The sequence below is a fragment of the Pygoscelis adeliae genome, unplaced genomic scaffold, assembly GCF_000699105.1.
Source record: "Pygoscelis adeliae isolate BGI_AS28 unplaced genomic scaffold, ASM69910v1 Scaffold113, whole genome shotgun sequence".
Classification (NCBI taxonomy): domain Eukaryota; kingdom Metazoa; phylum Chordata; class Aves; order Sphenisciformes; family Spheniscidae; genus Pygoscelis; species Pygoscelis adeliae.
The window spans coordinates 1,596,531-1,616,581 of NW_008825108.1; the positions used below are offsets into that span (position 1 = coordinate 1,596,531).

Genomic DNA, 20,051 nt, shown 5'->3' on the forward strand with positions numbered 1-20,051 from the left:
AAACAATTAACCATGTAACTTTCAAATTTCCAGTTCAATGACTTAGATAGAATTGCATGTTGTAATTACAATACATTTAACATGCATTGTGATTCATGAATTTAGCTACCCTGCTTTAACCTTACAGCTAACCAATTCTCTTTTATGTTCAGACAGTAAGAACAGCAATGGTAGCCCTAGGAAAGTATAGACAAATGGGGAATTTTCTATACAACATCAACATATCATTTTAATTTTTCATTTAACCTCACAGTAATAATGAACAAGAATTATCATATGATTTTACAATAGATATTTACAGGTTATTTTGCAGATATTTAAAATAGCCTGAAATTTCTCTTTACGGACCTTTTTGTCTTCCATCACGTTTCTGATACAACAGAGACCGTGAACATTTTAGAGCACAAACACCATTAGCTGTGGCATTTAGAATGAATAGTCTTAAAAATTTAATAAAATATACTGTTTACTTTTACATATTTTGTTAAGTAACTTCCAGTATAAATTAAAAATATGTTACAGTTAGGGTGAATTAATTATAAACTTTAGTATTTTTGCATGATGCTTTAGACTGGCTTTCGTTGTTATTTGGTTGTTAATGCTCATCAATTACTATCACAAATAATATTGTAAATATGTACTTAATTTAGTTAAACAGTGACCCTATGCTGAGTGATTTGTTGTTCTTACTTTTCATAGCAGTTTTAAGTGAAATCATGAGTAGATTTCCTATTTTTCTATTTATTCCACCTGATTTATAATCATGAAATGTTGTCAATAATTCCAGCAGTCTCTCCTACAATGAGGTTGCCAAGAAAATTGCCATTTGGTACCATGCACTTTGTAGTTACAATTTCCATGGCATTTAGGTGCACAAAAATTAATAACCTTTTATATCAAATCCAATAGCTGTTACTGGAGCATTTGGAGTGCCTTGTCTCAAGACATGAAAGGTCACTGAGGATGACAGTGGTGAAACGGCAAGCACAGTCTCCCTCAGGAGTTTCCAGTGAAGTTGAGGTCCTCAAAGCTCTGAAATCTCTGTTTGAGCACCACAAGGCTTTGGATGAAAAGGTACAGTATGGAAAAAAAGCTTACTAAATACACTCTTTAACTGTGCCTTATGATGCTGCAGAGCAACAGTATTGTTTATTTACTACTTAGAATATGTCCTGTACTTACAGCATTTACGAGTGTCCAGAGAAATCCATAAGAGTGTATGACCAATAGTTGTAATGCACTTCAGGTAATTTTAGCTATCTTTCGTAGACAATAGTACTGACTTTTCAAAATAAGTAAATCTCACCCCTACCAGACATGCTTCTCCTATTTAGCACTAAATCAAGATGACACCATGGAATTTATTGTCTGTACAATATGCTTTCAAGTTATTGCTGAGAAAATGTAGGCATCTCAAATTTTAAAAACACACAAACAGAGTGAAAAGGCAGAATGAGATCTTTCTAACTACATAAAGGAACTTGCCTTTTAAAAATATTTAGTAGAAAAACCTCCTAAGTTTCAGAGATGTTTTTAGCATTTACTACGTAAGCACAGTGTTCCCTCTATAAGTAGGGTAACCTAAAATAAGTGGTAGATCCTTCATTGTCAGAAGTAATGAAGGGCTTGCAGAATCAAGATAAAAAACACTGATGGTAACTGCATCTAGTCATGCTAATTAAGAGGGTCTTTCCACTGGATTCCTCATGTGTCCTGTGCTGGAAAGACTCTTTTGTGTGAATGACACTTTGTACAACTATGAGGTATCACCTTGAGCATTGCTTACATGAATTCAGAAATCCAGTTCATGTCTAGAAACAATATGCTCAGAAGATGATGTATCTCAATTAGTAAGTACCTCAAAACTACACATGCAGGGAACATGTGAGAACCATTGCTCACAAGCAAAGAACCTAGTTCCTTGTGCGGTCTGTCTTGGCTGATTTGCTTGGGCTCATCGCTGCGGCTGAGTTGCTTCTCTGTTTGAGATGGTTGGGTAAGCAGGGGAGACATTGTGCAGCACAGCATCTGAAATCGTTGACTGCACAGTTGAGCTGTGTTGTATAGAACCAGTTCAATGGCCTCACAGTAATAAATTTAACTTTTTTAAATTCAGAAACATACTGATAAAGTTGACTATATTCAAGGAACTATTATTGAAAGAAACAGCTTTATGAAAAGGGTAGCTGTAGTTATATAGTAATATTTATTTTTCATTGGTAATAAAGGCGTGAAACACTGTGGGTTATGCGTCATACTGGGTTAACTATCAGGTTCAAAGTTAAATGAACTTAAGGAACTTATGCCAAATCAAAACTTATTTTGTGTTTAGGTATATCTCTTTAGTTATATGTTCCATTCAGTTACATATCATGAAAGCATATTTAAAGAAAATCTAGAAAAGGGAATATAATGACTTCTAGGCACTGTAAGCAATTAATTGTAATAAGTTTTGGGATATCATTAAGACTTACAAAATCCTGTATTATTAAAAATATCTTTTGAGGATTGATAGGGTTTATGGTCTGAGCTTTGATCTTTTATCCAACAATGTAAATGTTGATAAAACTATAAAAAGAGTAAGGAGCTCTCCTGCTTTTGTACTTTTTGACACTGTGTTGGATAAATATGAGAAATAATAAGAACTAAACTTTAAATAGATTCTGATTATTCAGCAGTTACGTACTTCTTACACATTGTCTTTTGTGAAGGTTTTAGTGTTTAGGTACTGTGCAGTTTATTTTACATCTCATTTTGAAAATTATTGTACAGAATTAGATTGAAGCTAAATATATTTTGACCTATATTCTTGAAAATTCTTTTTTTTTTTATGTAAAAGGTAAAATCAGTATTCAGTTCATTTAAAAATTTTGGAGTGACACAAGTACACGTCTTATGTATATAATGGGTCTCTGTCCCAGTGGTAATGATAATTATCAGTGTAGAAAAATCAGCCATCTGCAATCATATTAACAGGAGATCTATGACATTAAAAAACAAGTTTTAAAATTGATCGGCCAAAATTACTTTTTCCTATGTGCTATTCATCTATGTGTTGAACCTTTTGTATTTTTATATAATATATCGTATTTTTATTATAAAACATTCCAAGATCAATCAAGGAAACAGTTTAGTAAATGATTTTAAAATAATTTGTTATAAAACTAGCACACATTATTTTCAGGTACAAATCCTGTATAAAATTATGTGTTTGTGTTATATTATCTCTCTTTAGAAGGATTGGATCAAAGACATTTTTATATATCATCAAGATACCTGGCAATATAATACTATGACATTATACCACATATTGTCAACATTACTGGGAATTTTTATTCACAAATAATGGAAGTAAAAAAGACTGCATACACCCAAATGTGCTAAAAAACCTTTATGGCATGTGAATCATCTATTCTACACTTTCTTTGACAGAAAAATTATGTAAATTAGATTTGTTTCAGACCCTTCAGAAATAAGCTATTAATCCTCCTATGAAAATTCATTGAAGTTATTCAGAGATTAGTAGAATAATGTAGGTTGGAGCTCCTAGAGGACATTTGGCCCAACCTCCTGCTCAAAGCAGGGCCAACTGTTTCAGGTTGCTTAGGGTCCTGTCTAATCAACTTCTGAATATCTCCAGGGAGAAAACCTCTTCTGGTGTTTCACTACCCTCATTGTAATCTTTTTTCATGTAATACCTAGCTGGAGTTTCCGTTGCTGAGTCTTGCACCTGTTCCCTCTTGTCCTGTCACTCTGCATCTCCAAGAAGCAGCTCGCTTTGTTTTCTCCACATCTTCTGGTTAGCTAGTTGTAGACAGCAATAAAGTCTCCCATGAACCTTCCCTTCTTAAGTTTGACCAGACCCAGCTCTCTCAGCCTCTTCACATATGCCATGTGCTCCAGCCCATGACCAACTTGGTGGGCCTTCATTGAAGTCTGTCAGTGTCTTTCTTGTACCGAGGAGCCCAAAACCAGATGCAGTCTCACAAGTCTGGAGGAGAATAATCATTTCCCTCAACCTGCTGACTGAACTGTGTGTCTGGCTTTGTTCACCCATAGGTCTTTTCTGCAAAACTGCTTTCTGTTCCCCAAGCCTGTCCTGTTGCCTGGGGTTATTCCATTCATAGTAATAGGATGCCACTTGGACTTTGGGTCACTGATCACAAACCTCTGAGCCTTGCAGTCCAGTCAATTTTCTATGCACTGTATAATCCACTTATCCAATTCATATCTCACCCTTTTCTCTAGCAGTAAATGGAAGATCTTGCAGAAAGCCTTGTAAAGACAAAATAAAAAACATTCACTGTTCTCCCCTCATCTATGGAGCTACTCATCTCATCATGCAAGGCAATAAGGTTGGCCAGAAGTCGTTTGCCTTTGACAAAGTCATACTGGCTCTTCCCAATGACCATCTTGTCCTTTATGTACCTGGAAATGGCTTTCAGGAAGATTTGCTCCATAACCTTCCCAATACTGGCCAGCTTGTACTTCCATGGATCTTCCCAGGATAATTCCTGCCTTTCATGATGGTGGACACAACATTTGTCAGTTTTCCACTCACCAGGAATCTCCCCTGACTGCCATTACCTTTCAAAGATGAAAAAGGCCTCACTATGACAAGTTAAGTCTCTCAATACCCTTGGATGCAGCCAGTCTACTCCCTTTGACTTATGTATGTCTTGTCCTCCTGTATTGTGGGTTATGCTTCACTCCCACAGACATTGCTGCTATGCTCAGGGAGGCCTGAGGGCAGAACTTTGCCATAAATACTGAGGCAAAAACCCATGATATATGATATACCGATGTCACAGGAAATAAACACTGCCCTATCAGAAAATGCACCCAAAACCGAAGTAGTTTAATGCATAAAGAGTAATAAAAACTGTCAAAAGTGCATTGAAAACGTATCATGACCCTTTGCAAATAAATAATGGAAACTTTAATTTTTTTCTTCACAAAAAATGTTGACATTGAAACCAATAATTTAGCTGTTACACCCTTGAAAAAGCATAACAAGATATTTTCATAAAAATGTTTGCCTTTTAAATTTACAAAAATCCCAAGAAAATCTTTAGATTCTTCCTAAATGCAAATTTTCTTTCATGTTTTCACTTCCTACACGAAAATGTCTCGAGGTGTTATAACAAGCTCTGCCACAAAACTTGACTGGTCATGCAAGGATTGCTATGTACACAGTACAAGAGCTACAAAAACGTCATCATTACTATAACAAAATGCAATGGAAAGTACAAAACAGACTGGAAGATGGAAAATAAAACATATCAATTCAGGGTTCATATTTCCAGGCAGGCCTGCCTAAGTATAAGGAGAACCAGGAATGATACCTTAACTGGTTTTAAAAAGCCTGTTGGCTCTCTATATATTACATGAAGTCAGGGCTTTGCCTTTACCTTTTATGCAAAAGGTAGACCACCATAGAGAGATCATGGCCATGAATGCATTATTCAGAGAAAGTAGGACTGTCATTGACAGTTATTTCAGTGTCTGACAGCTCCTTCAGCATCCCTTCCCCCCCTGTGAAAGCTTGTCATGAGCTTCCCATGCAAGAGAGCCAGTCCTGTTTGCCTGAATGCAATAGGTACATCTTAGTGAGTAGAAGGTAGTAAGAGTATGCTGTTATTCTTACCCCATTAGCCATATGAGATCCTAGCAGTGCCGAACAACAGTCTTCATAGTCTGTTCTTGCATAGCGGTAGTGTATTTTGTGAGAATTTTCTCTTTAGGGCATGGGGATAATGAAAGAGTTAATTTGGTTTATAAATATTTACTGGTTTATGTGTATCTCAGAGAAATCTCATTGTGTCTCCTTGGGTAAGTGAGTTGTGTCACAGCAAATGACAATGATACTGCACTAACTGTATTATTACTATTTAGAAATCTAATTTGACAGAAGCTATACATATTTTCAAACATCTTTATATATCTAATTATGCTAAAATTTTTAGAAATCTGAAAACGCAGGACGTGGGCAGTTCCGCTACCAATTCTAGATTTTCTTCATGTTCAAAGTCAAATTCAGTGACTCTCTTATCTGAGCGTAAGGTTAGGTTATGTCTCACAAACAATGAGCATTGTTAAAAAAATGGAAAGTTTTAAACACTAAAGGTTAGGACTGATTACGAGTGGGACCGATGTGAAATTCTGACTTAGCATGCCTAATAGCCTTTGCTATTGTGTAAGTGACTTGAAATTTGCAGCTGTATTCATAGGGAAGATAGTTTGTGGAAACTTCCCTTCAGTTAATCACTCGTGACCTTCTTAATGCTTCAGATCTCAAAGACTTCTCTTACTGCTGCTAAGTAGCTGATACCTTTCTTTGTTTTATTTCATGCAATGAAAAGTTGTAGAAATAATGTAAGACAGCACTATGAAATATTTTGGGATATTATATATGAATATACATGGAATAGTTTATAATACAGCAAATGAAGATGAGATTTACTAGACATCATTAGAGTTGAATAGAAAATAGAAGTTCAGATTAACTTTGTGGTTAGAATAGACATTGAGTATAGAGTAGGTCAGGAACTACATATTCCTTATATGCAATTCAGGAAGAACAAAAACTAGAAAAATTGTTATTTTATTTATACCATTCTATAGCTATAATTGACTTCTAATATCTGCCTGAACATGTTTATTTTCCTGCAGATGCTTTTCCTATTTTTCTTAAAACTTTGGGTTCAACATTTAAAATGTGCATTTGGAAAGAAGAAACTGTTTGAAGCAACTTCTTCTCCAAACCCTTTTTTTTGGTCAATTTTTTAGGAAAAGGGTCCAGTTAATCTTCACAGAGGAAAGCAACTACCAGGTGTTATTGTCCTAGCTATTGTCCTAGCTACGATTCAAAAAACACTGATTCTCTTAAGATTAATTCACGGCAGAAAAGTATACCTAATATTCTTGCAAGTAAAAACAACCTATTCATGTCAACATTATCACTATCTTTTTATTCATTAGCAGGTAGCTAGGAGAGCTTTTATTCAATAGGCTGTTCATGAAAAAAAGTTATTCAATTCTAGCATGTGCAAGTGTTTTTTAAAAGCTCTTTGTGGGCTGCAGATCTGGAGAGAAAGAAGAAAGAATTTGACAGCAAGGAAAAAAGTGGGAAGCGGTTGCTAGGAGACGGAGAAAGATGGGCGATGCTTTGCACCGACAGCAGTGCTAACATGACATTGACTATGTTACATTTCAAGATAATGTGGTTATGTTTTAAGATAATGTGGTTGCATTTAAAAGCCAGAGGAATACCCAGTGATCTGGGCACATGTTGGATACACCCTCTGACACGGAGAGAGCAACCCTTTTCTGCTGTGTCTGTGGCGCTGTAATGGGAATCTGTCCTTTAAAAATGCATATTATAGCATGTTCCGATAGATCAGGTGACATCTGATTAGTAAAGCTTTATCTAGTGCCCAAGAAAATAGAAATACATTAAAGGACCTTATGAAATTTAAGTAGTGTTATTTCTGAAGTGATAAACACAATCTCACTAAGATAATGGTTATTTCTATGAACTATATTTACTCACTGACTATCTTTGACTTCCAGAAAAGAGAAAACAATGTAATATTCTAATCATTAATTTGCTTTCGTCCAGCTCCTTGTGGAGCTGTGACATTCTCAGTAATGTGGCCTAGTTGGTTTTCAAATTCTAACACCATTCAAAGTGAATGCCAGTGTTAGACACCTTATAACATATTTTAAAAACATGCATTCTCATTTATAAAACACTTAGACTTGAATACATGGAGGTTTCAGGAAACTTATGAAAATTTAAAGTAAAATTACCAACTCATTGCATTTCATTTCAGCTATTGACAACTACCGTCTTGTGAATTTTCCCTCAATCATCTTGTCCCTCAGCAGTGCTTACAGCCAAAAGGACTGAAGCCAGGAAGATGACTGTCATTTTTCTATGTATTTTTTACATCTAGGTTGAGCTTTCCATTAAGAAATTGTTGTCTGCTAGCTCCCACTGTATTTAGAGAGATTGAAATCAGGCCTCTTGAGACAGGACTACACCCCTCGCTGGTAGGACATGGACTTTAATAGTGGAGAACTAGTGAAAGACAGAAATGGTAGTGGGAAGAGAAGCAGGATACAGAAAGAGAGTTTTGGGACTCACTGAGGAATCAGGAACCTCTGAGAAGTCAGAGAGCATGGTAGGAGTATGGAGAGAAGAGATGAGAGTGCCAGATAATGGACTCATACTGCCTTGGACTTGTCTATCTGGATAGGGTGGATAGGGAAAGGCGTCCTTGAGCGGCCTGTGGAAGCTGGTAGAAGAACTGGTGAAATAATGCTGGTTTTGAAGCAGAATATGATTTTAAAAATAAGAAAAAGGAAAGGAGAATGAAGTAAGAAATACTTTTTCAGCTATTTAAACAATTACAGGTTTTCAACTATAGCCAGAATAATTGATGCATTATACACTTGATGTGAAGTATTTTTATGAAAAATATAATTAGATTGAAATTATGAATAAATTAGAATTAGAAAATATAATATTTCAAATTAATTTTGCATATTTTAAGTGTGTTAGAATTGAATACTAAAAAATTTATAAAAAATGACTGTGGTGATAGCTTATGTACTACCATAAACCTAAGCTTTATGAGCATGTTTTCCAGAAATCATGCAGCTCATTTTGAAAAGCAAGCTTTATGATTAAAGGGATTTGCATATATCCTTGATGAAAAATAGTACAAAAATTTAATAAATAGGAAAAACATTTTGGGTTCCGTTGCATATTCTCACTGCATTCTGTTGTTCTGGTGTAAGAAAACAGTTGAAACAGTCGTGAAAATTTGTAGTAATTTTCACTCTTATCACTGCCACTCAGAGGTGGCTCAATCACTGCCACTTCAAGATGGCTTAAATGTCATTTATATCAGGTGAGGAACAGGCAGAGTCAGTTACTGCAGCTCATCTATTGATTAGATAGTCATACTCTATAGGAAATGTCCATTTAAGATGCAATATGCATCTTTGGGAACATTAACAGTTCATTTTTTTCAGTCTTATAGTGCTGAAGGAATAGAGGGAAATTAACAAATCAGAAATTGGACTATAAAATTGAGGATTCTTTCTAGTCTTGGGGGTTTCTTACACTTTATCACTCTTCAACTCATTTTTCTTTTACTCCCTTGAGCACCTCTCACTCATGATTTCTCATTAGATCAGGAGATGAGTTGCCATAGATTCCCTTCATAGTCAGAAGAGAGAGAGTCACCTGAACACAGAGCTGAAGATCACTTTAAGTCTGATTTGCCTTTGATCATATTGGGAGACCGGCACCTGCATTGCTAGCTTAGGTTGTCTATCACTACATGAGCTGATGCTGAGCCAGGGCACTCAAACAACAGTAAATATGTCTTCAGATATATTAAATTGTAATTCTTTAATATTAATAATTAATATTGAATAATAACTATAATAGTAATCATAGTAATAATTTAGTAGATCATAAACATCCTTAGAACAGAATAGGTCATCTATGAAACTGGTACAAACACAGCAGTCTTTTCTGCTTATGAGAGTATACCTTGTTTATGACTTTTTACAAAACCCAAACAAAGTGCGTGATGATATCAAAAATCTTTAGTATGTGTGCCTGAAGGCAATGCTGCAAGTTATTTTTTTCAATGAATTTGTTGCATTCAATTAATATGAACAGATTAGTTATCTTCCATGGAGTGGACTTAAAACATTTGCAGATGGTTTTTTCCTTACCCTTTGTAAAAGATGCTTGTGAAAAACATTTGCTTTTTATGCCTAATGTGGTTTTAGAATATTTGCATTTGCTGTGTATTCTATAAAATTATAGACAAACTGTGGAAAAGCAGTATGGCATTTGAAGTTTGACACCTATTTTCGTGGGTTAAGTTTTCCTATAGTTAGGTTTAAATGTTTACTACACAGTATGTCTCAAGAGAGGATGCAACACACACGCCTGCAAACAGACTGGCAAGGCATACAGTAGTGCATATGGCAGATTATATAATCTTTAAAGACTGATAGAAATTACGTTACTGCACATATTTTGATTTTTCTTCTAGGTAAGGGAACGACTGAGGGTTTCTTTAGAAAGAGTCTCTGCACTGGAAGAAGAACTAGCTGCTGCTAACCAGGAGGTAACATAAAACACTTTCTCCCCTTTTGAGGTTCAATTTCTTTAATACTCTGTCCCATGTGTTCCCTGTCACTTTTCTTAAAACTGTCAAAAAAAAAAAAAGATAAATTACATTCTGAGTAAGCTGCTCAGTGAGGCTTGTTTAAGGTGGTTGCAAGATTAATACAACCTTCTGTTTACTGATTTATTCCCTTCTTCTATTCCCTTGTGAGCAAACCAAAATCCAAGAGCTAGTGACAGATTCCCAAATTTCTTATTGGACGTGAAAAAGGAGTGAACCAACGAATATGTCAGATACTATAAACAATTTAATAACCTGAATTTCCATTTTACCATAAAATTAAAACACACACACACATATATATACACATTATATAAATGTTAGCATTGGTGGAGGAAGGATTATGACCTTAAAATTTAGGTTTATCTCTTCCCTTTTAATTGCAGTGTATCATGGCAAACTGTGTTGCCATATAACCATTGTGGACTTGGACAAGAGATTTTTTTCCTGTATGGTAGTTTGCAGACTGTTCTCTTTTGTTTGAAAGGGTGAACAGCAACACATAACTGTATTGCACACACAACTGTACACACACATAGAAAGGAATTTTGCACCCCAGACGATTCTGGGACCAGAAAATATAAATGATGGAGTCTGCTAGTGACTTTACCATCCCCATCACGTTCTCAATCTCCACCTGATGCGTGCTTCTCACACTGTTAAAAATAAGACAGACAAGCAATAGAATTGGATTAAAGCCATTTACTGGTGTCATTTTACTCAGCCTTAAGGCAGAAACTGAAAACAGCCACAGACAAACTTAAAGTACTACCAAATAATTCTGGAAAAATGGAATACCTGTAATTCAGACTAATGTGTGATAAAGTAAAATCGAAACTCCTAAAGTAATTTTTTCCCCAATACTAAGCTAGAAGAAGTTACTTTCTTAAAGTAACTTCTTAAAAATAGGATCTGCAATTAAGATATTAGTACTTCCTTTTTATAAACTATGAACTAGATATTTTGAATCATCCCTTTCTTCTCCGAAGTAACTGCACTTCATCTCCCAATAAAATCTCTCTTTTATTCTTCCATTTCATAATGTCAAGAATACTTGTGTTCAAATGATTTAGTTACACTACGTTGCATAATCTGTTATTTGCACTAGTGTTTATTAAATAGAAAGCAGTCCTTTTGGTCAGTCAAGCCAACTGAGATGCATCCCACTCCTCTGATCCCTCCCATTCATGATCCAGTTAAATCCAAGTTCACTTCACTGGGCATGGGACCAGGTCTTTAGAGCATTGCCTTGTTATTTGGAGTTTTAAAAAAATTAGTGAAACTTATATTGACAGTAAGAAGTAAAAACATACACAATGAAATTAAATTGAAATAGGGTTTTCATAGACTTTCTTGCCCCAAATCCTTAGAAATATTGTATAAACTTTGTGTCTATGTGGTACTAAAAACATTTAGAAGGACATTTAATCAACCAAGCATAACATGACCATTGACACAATCTGAATGCTGTTATTCCAGTTTCCTATGAGGAACTGGTAAAGCTGAAAAATGGAAATTCAATTTAATAATAATGAAAAAAGAGCTAGATGGGAAGAGATGTGGAAGAGAATGAGTGGATTATTTTCAAACAGTTAATGCATTTGAACAAGGATTCAGATAATGTTCACACAATTAGTTATTTAAACGAGACAAAATTAGACAACTGCAATATACAAGCCTGTTTTTATACTAGATTCCATAGTGAATGCACAGGCAATAAATGGCTTTAAGAATTTATTGTAATATATATGAAAATAAATGGGCCAAGTTTCCAAGGGAATTGAATATATGTTTTTCAGTAATTTCTGTATTTCTGTCACTCAGTGTCTGTTCTCCCAAGAGAATTCATATTTTCTTTCATATCAATTTTCTCATACTGATTGTAAGAGTGTACTACATATTCAGGACTATATCTAAACACAACATGATGACAGTAAATTGGTCTCCTGATTAAACAAGCATATGATTAGGTATATAACAAGTATCAGATTCAGGGATAAAAAATAGTAGAAATTTGTATGTTAAGGTAGCACCTTTCTCTGAAAGCTTATGGCCATGGCTCTGACGCAGAGCAACAATGAGAAAGTGCAGACGCTCATGAGTACTTATTGGAAATATCCGTATATAAAAGAGAAAAATTGAGAGAGAGAGACTATAGCTTTCCATCATTAGAGGCTAAATAAGCTCTCATTTAGCAGTCTTTGTAGCATATTCCATACATACCAAAGGGAGTGAAAACATCTGGAACTCTGGCAAAGCTGATTTCAGCTCTAGTTGCCAACACCATCTCACAAAGCACTTCATATTTGATAAGGAATAGTACCACACATTGACTTTAAACTGCAGGGACAATTGAGATGGGCAGTTGGACCTGTTGGGAGAACTTAGCTTGTGTAGCTAATATTTATGTGTAATCATACAAGGGTAATAGAGAAGGACTTTGGTCTGCAGTTCCAATAGTCACTATTGATATGACATAAGTCACTGTTGTTGGTTCAGCTGAACTTTTCAGAAACAAGAATGTCTGCCAACTGGTTCATTGCTGTTCTGACTCTGTGAAGACAATAGTTTCTATAAAAAAGTGAATATGTAGTTTACCTCCTTTTCACATAAATGCTGCACAGAAATTATTTTGATTTTATGTAATATTTTTAAATATGCTAGCCATTTGTAATATTTTTAAAAAGTCAGTTCTCTCTATAAATTACAATATAAAATATACATAAAATTATCAAGGGAATCCTTATCTTTACTACAGGTTTAAGGGATAGAATTAACCAAATCAGTTACATTAACTATTCCTCTGAATAGGAAGTCCTGGTTTTAAATTGTGTCAAGCTGGAGGATACTTACAGAGTACATCAACTCCTTATTAAAACATATTTACAAACAATAAACATTATACTGTATCTTACAGAGCACATGATTCATCTCAGAATGAGGACTCTTGAATTTGGTGTCTACATGTGAGCCAGATGTCTGAAATACAGCTGTAGTCTGTGGAGCTCTAGTAAATCCAGTCTGCCATCTAACCTGGTGGTTAATCTGCCAAGGCTGCCAGATACAACACAAAATTGACAGGAGAGCTGTGTCTGTCTGGAGCTAGAGGTGGGGAAGGAATACCTCTTGTCACTACGATGACACCAGATGCCTGTGTTAGGCAACTGACTCTCACAACAAGCTCATATGTAGACACCTAATGCATAGACAGCTAAATTTAGGTATCTTACTCCTTACAAACAGCAGAAGCTCTCTGAATCAGGCAGTGGGCTTCTAGATACAGGGGGGATACAAAATGGGGCTATATTATACTTAAAGAGTAGATTGAAAATTCTTTAAATATATGTTTTACTGGGGAAAAAGTTATTTGACTATATATTTTATTTTGCTGCAACAGATTAGTGGCAGTAGAAGGGACCTTTAAACAGCAGCAATCTGGATTGCTGTTAGAGAGTTTTCATGCAGACTGGGGCAAGATAACTGTCTACAGTAATTAAATTCCATAGTCATCCTTAAAATATTTGCTTTTTATCACCAGTTATCACACGATGTACCCAGAATTGTCTCACTGCTTTCTTTTATGCTTACACTGGAAGCCATTATTTGTTCACAACTGGTGGATGTTGTCCTATTCATTGTGTCTGTTGTAGCTAAGATAAATAGTAGATGTTGTTAACAGTTTTCTGAAAAATTTACCTCCTGTTTTTAGTTAAAATTACTGTAAAACATAGCTACATTTGCTTACCCCTCAGGTGCTTTTAAAATGATGCTGTTTTTTATCTGGTTCCACATAACTCATGGTCTCTCCAAATACTTTTGTTGCTTCTGAAGGTTATAATTTGCAGCTAGCAATTAGACAAGCTGCAAGTGGTACATCCAATACCAAAGCTCAGTGATACAATAGTGTCTGTCTGTGAATATTTTAAAGGCAAATGGAATGTTTTGCAGTGAGTATATGAACATTTTCAAATTCTAACAAGGTTCTACTAAGCAGCTTCCTTTTTATACACTAATTGGAGAAGAATGAGTCTCATTTGCAAGGGAAGTGGGATGCAAATTTTCCTTCCTGGTTTTGTCATTTATGATCTTCATGGAAATTAACTTTAATATTTAAATTACTGACAAGATAACCACTTTTGTTCCACAGGCTTTGAGATCCTCTTACTAGCATTGTGTGAGTCTTTGTTAAAAGTATGCTGAAGTACAGCATGTGCAAACAACACACTAAGATATTTCATTAGCGTCATATATCACCAGGAGCTCAAGCCCTAGTGGCTGCCACAGGGCAGGGATACATGGATTATAGACAGGTGGTACCATGGTCCATAGTGATGCTTTTAAATCCATTTCTGCTGCAACATGCAGTGTTAAATGACAACGGTTGTGATTTCCATTAACAGATTTCACTGTTTCCTAGAACTCTCAACAAATAGTTTCCCAAAAAATGACCTTTAGAGCTTTTTCCCAAGGCTTGTATGTAAAATTAAGCTTTATGCATAGTTAATACTGTACTGGGAAAAAGTAATTTTTTAAACAGCTGTGCTTGCTTTGCACATGAATTTTCTCCTACCTTTCTTAAACATTTATCCAGCACTTGTAAAATCTTCCTGTTTTAATAAGAATCGTATGATAAGTGGCTTTCCAAAACCCTTTTTTGTTTCTGGTTAATATGTTGGCTTTTCCATCTTTCCTCATTAGTAGAAAATGTGGCATGGAAAATCCAGCTTTAATTACATTTATTATCTCAAAGATATACTTTAGGAACCCAGAAAACACTGGGACTGTGTAGAATGTGAAATTAAAGAAATTACTGGTTTGAGTTTATATATCACTGTACTACTATACGCTTTTCTTCAGCGTTTGTTGAAAATGCCAATGCTGTTTGCAAATGCCAAACATTATATTGCTTCTGTCAATTGACACATAGATTATACTTAAAACACTCAGGCTTCCTTTTAAAACCTCATTGTTACAATTTCCACTTAAGCAATTCCACTTGAGAATTTTACTCAACCTTTGAGGATAAATCTAATTCCTGGAGCTATCAGAGAGATTGCAGGTGATTTGGACTGTAGATCTCTGCTTCATATAACTGCATGCATTCTCGTATTTGGGCAGTGAGTTTCTTCCTGACAGTGGGTTAGTTTATTCATTACGGTGTCCTAATGCTATTTTTTAAAGCATCCATGAAAGCATTCATAAATGATTTACACCACTGAAGAGAAAGGATGATTTATTGTTTATGCTTCTTTATATTCTATACCAGAAACACCAGAAAATGTAGCCACTTACTCACCAAAGAACTTTCAAATACCACATTAACTGCCTAACTTTTGCTATGCAGGGCAAGTCAAGAAGCCAGTAAAAAATGCAGATACTTTTAACAGTTGAGGACAGTTTTGACTCTGACCATGAGGGATGCTGCAGACATGATTGTAGTATCATTACTGCTAATGAAATATTCTGTAATATTCAATATATATGTATTTTAAAGTAAAACCTCAGCTAACTATGGTGTGTTCTTTTTACCCATGGTTGCATGTGAAAACATACTTTTATCCCCAGCTGTTTCAGGTCCTATTAGCTTAAGGCACTTTTTGTTACAGGAGTTCCTTGGTGGCCTTAGCCTTTGTATGTAATACAATGCAAAGTGATTTTTGGAGTAGAAATGTTGTTAAAGGAATAGTTTGCTGAGAAAAATAGCACGTGCATTCCTTGAATGTTTAATATACACAGAATTTCATCAATCTGAAATTCAGCAATGATGGATATCAAATCTCTGGATGAAAACTGGGTGAAATTCAGTGACTTATTTTCTGAAGAAGGCCAGGCAAGATGGCTTATACCTATTTCTGGTGACTTTAAGTACAATTTTTTTGCGAAAAATCTGAAACAGCCTTCATCTATAGTACCTCATTTTACTGTATTTTCTCAGAATGGTGTAACTGAAAGTTATTGCTTTGTAAACTCCTACATATTAGGGGGTTTTTTTTAAGCTATAACTTTACACAGGTCTAACTCTGGAGAGACCTTCTTTGTGGTCTGAACTTTAATTTTAAATGTCTGTGTAATTGTGCCCAATTATATCTTTTCTGCAAAGATGCACGTAACTGAAAATATCTTGGTTTGAAATGTAATCTTTATGTGCTACATGTAATTGCTTTTCATTCTGCCTTTAACCTTAGCCATCTAGTTTAAATGTTAACTCTGCAGAAAGTTATTGTTGCCCTTAAATTTTAAATGTGGTAATCAAGCAAAACAACGATTTTTTTGTGGATGTTTCTCATACTCCATATTCCACAGCATTAATTTCTGTCTCTACACATTTGAATTAGGATGTGTGGCATGGCAGCTGAAGAAGTTGAAAATTACTACAGCAGCACTACGTCCTTCATTGCATTATTTTTTTACAAAGTCAAAAAGAAATAAGCTCAAGAAATAATCAGTGAAGTTGTTATAGCTATTTCATTTTATGTCCTCAACTAATTCTAATCTAAGTTCTCAGAGGAAAAAACCCACTAAAATTCTTGGTGGATATTGAGGGCAGCAGAGCTTATCTTTGCATTGCCATCAAAAGCATTTTTCACTAAATTCAGGGCAGAATAGGTGTAAAATTCAATGCGGAATAGGTCTAAAATTCAATGCGTTTTTCAGATAGTCACTTAAGAACATTAATTTCTATTGACATATTTGAGACAAACATCACTATTCCACTTGCAAAAGTAGTTTCTCAGTATAATTTCCATAAATATTTATCACAGAGAAAAAATTTCCAATTTTGAGTACAAAAAGAACATATATTTTCTGCAGTGACAGCAGATGATTTTGCACATATTTTAGTATTGCTGCACAAAAGTCTTGATAAAAAAAGACTTGTAGATTTAATTTCTCCTTTTATAACTTTCCTTAGTCACTTAGGCCTATTTATGTGTTGGCCACAGTGTACTGTTTGCAACCCAGTAATATATGTTAAATAGGCTCAGCAACTTCAGTCTTCACTGAAATGATTTTGCAGAGCAGAATTGTGTAGCTGCCCAAATGTCTTCAAAAGAGATCTTGAAATGCTGCGTTCTCTTACCCCTCCCTTTAGCATGTAGCCACCTGTAACAAATTCTAAAATACTGATAGCATGTTCAAATTTTGCATTGACTTTTCATCTAGTTTGAATGCCTCCTATGTACTCTTTAGAAGAAACCAATTTGTAAGAAAGACTGTGATTAACAGAAAGGATGCATAGTCTGTGCTTATGTGTTCATGGAGAGCTTCTTGAGGAAAAACGTAACTGAAGGGAGAGGCTTTTTATTCCTTCACCTATCCGGTGTGTTTAATAGCTCTTCTAATAAAATCTTTGATACTGAGTGCTTGGTAACTTGATATATTGCTCTGTTTTCAATATCATGTCACAAAGACAATTGTTACTTTCTATTTTTGTTTTCCAAATATTCTGAAATCCCAAATATGGATGGATTAGGGTGCTTCAGGATGTTACTGCTGTTAAGGAAGGAGTCAGATTCTTCCACTGAAATGATAGATTCAGGCTAATAAGCATCTCCATTGCAATTTTGATGTTTTTCTTAGAACCTTGCATTGTGGCTAATACTTCTCCCTCATTTTACTTACTTGTGAAATTTTAATGGGATTTGTTATATAAAGATTTGTGACTAGAGCGAGTCCCAGTGTCACAGATTTATCATTGAAGAGTAGAGTTTAGTTTTACTCCGATTATTCACAAAACATCCTGAAATCTATTGCATCTCTCAATCTTCTGCCATGGCACATCCCTATATGTCAATAAGCATACATACATTACTCTTAAACTGCTATAAGCTGTTAATTGCACTTTCTGAAGAAAAGAAAAACCTAGGTTTTGTAAGACAATGCTTAAAGGAACATGGGAAAAGATAAAAAAGCTATGTAGAACTGTGATTTGCTAGTTGCTCTTTCTTTACTGTTCCCCCAAACCTGCTGTGCAGCTATGGAGCAATTGTTTAAATATACATTAAAAGAGCAGACAGCTAGATGTTTGAAATATATTTTGTAAATCTCTTCAAATCTACTTCATTTTTTTGTCTGACAGAAACGTTTGACTTAATGAAACCTTGGTCCCCCATGATTAGAAACACAGGTGGTTTAATGCTTTGGTTTTATCTCTGAATAAATGATGACTGGAGATTAAAAATTCCCAGTTTCCTCTAAACCTTGCAGCACAAACTCTCCATAAAATTAGCATCTTCATCAAAATGAGCATAAACCTAATCCAGTATATCCTTTTTTCTTTTTGTGTGTGTTTTAAAAAACATTTCTAGGATGCTCATTCTGAAAACAAGTTAGGTACCGCTACGCTATCATAAAAATGTAATCTTCCTTTTGTTCCGTAGTCTGGATACTGTGCACTTTCTGGGAGACACAGGCGTGTACTAAATTCATTACTGTATAACAATTTAATGTGAATATTTCCTGCAAGAATTTCTGGAGATCCTGTTCCTACCTTGTTGCTCTGACTACATCTTCATCTGCTGGATCTGCTAAGTTTCTCTTTACTCACTTCTTCTGAAAGCAGAGAGAGGCTTAGCTTCACTTTTACAGTCTCACACTGACCTAAAAGTTTTCCGTGATGTCACCCATTTCCATCCTTACCACATTAATTCTTCTGCACTCCAGACAGTTTCCCCTCAAGGCCTTGCAGTGTTTTCTCACCTGTTGCTGCACATTAGGAAAGTTTTGAATAACACTCCTTTATATCACTCCTTAAACATCATTCCTGTCCCATTCATTACTGGTTATTGTTAAGCAAGTGATGAAAAAAATTTAGTCTTTCACATCTTTTCTTTTTTCCAACTCTTTGGTCCAAATAATTAAAGAAAAGTAACTAGGAAATCTGTGACAAATATTCATTCTATTCTTTTGTTTAAATGTTATATTCTCATTTTTATAACACCTGTGGCCTAAGTTTTCATACTTTAGCCTTTGGGGTGAAACTGTATTTCTATTTGCATAAAAAAATGTGGCCTAATCTTAATTACAACTTAGAGTGCTGCAGAAATATAAATATTTATTGGTACATTTAGTAGTAATATATTCCATCTTCACTTTTATATTGGAGTGCTTTTATTGCACATTTTTACTATGATTGTTATTGCATTACTACACTCCCAACAGAGCTCCAGTAAAGGACCAGGACTCCATTTTGTTGTAAAAAAAATATTAAAACCCAGTTCCTGCTCCAGAGCATTTTTAGTATAAATTTGCCTTCTAGTGTCTGTTGCTCGTACAGCTGTGGAACAGAGGGCATTACTGTAAAGCCAAGGTAGCACAGTGACCTGTGCAATACGTGTGGCGGAGATCACTTACCAGTTTTAGTATCATAGGAGCTCTGCGAATATCACTCGCAAGACTCAGGCTAAACTGGTCCTTTTTGAATATTCTTGCTCCTAAAAGCATCGAGATCATTTTAACTGGGGTGACTGGTTTACTGTTCCTACAGCAGAAGAAGTAGGATGCAATCCGATAGAATTCATGGATGCGATGGTCGACGTTGTAAGTATTGATAGATGAACTTGGCTAAATTGCATAACTTGATTTTTGCAGCTGATGGCTGTAATGGCATCTTCTCAGGTGCACACTCTGCCACACAGTTGTTGTCCTGGTACACCTCATAAATCCTGGTACGCTGCATGAATCCTAGCGTGCTCACCTCGTCATAACTTCATAGTTAAATACTGAGTATATGCCCTCACCCCAGCTCCATGCCTGGTTTTTTGATGTAAGAGAGGCTGGGGCTGTAGGCATGCAGCCTCCATGAGATCCTGAGTCTAAATAACTGTAGGACGTAGT

The 20,051-nt window shown here is 35.3% G+C and overlaps 1 protein-coding gene across 1 annotated transcript in view; it reads left to right on the plus strand.

The window, feature by feature from the left end:
* The window catches only part of PPFIA2 (protein tyrosine phosphatase, receptor type, f polypeptide (PTPRF), interacting protein (liprin), alpha 2), a 356,094-nt gene that overhangs the window by 232,163 nt on the left and 103,880 nt on the right, over positions 1 to 20,051 (plus strand). Inside the window, exons 5-6 of the mRNA XM_009327518.1 lie at positions 910 to 1,074; positions 10,083 to 10,157. Coding sequence (XP_009325793.1) covers positions 910 to 1,074; positions 10,083 to 10,157 — 240 coding nt within the window. The remainder of the gene's footprint in view (positions 1 to 909; positions 1,075 to 10,082; positions 10,158 to 20,051) is intronic.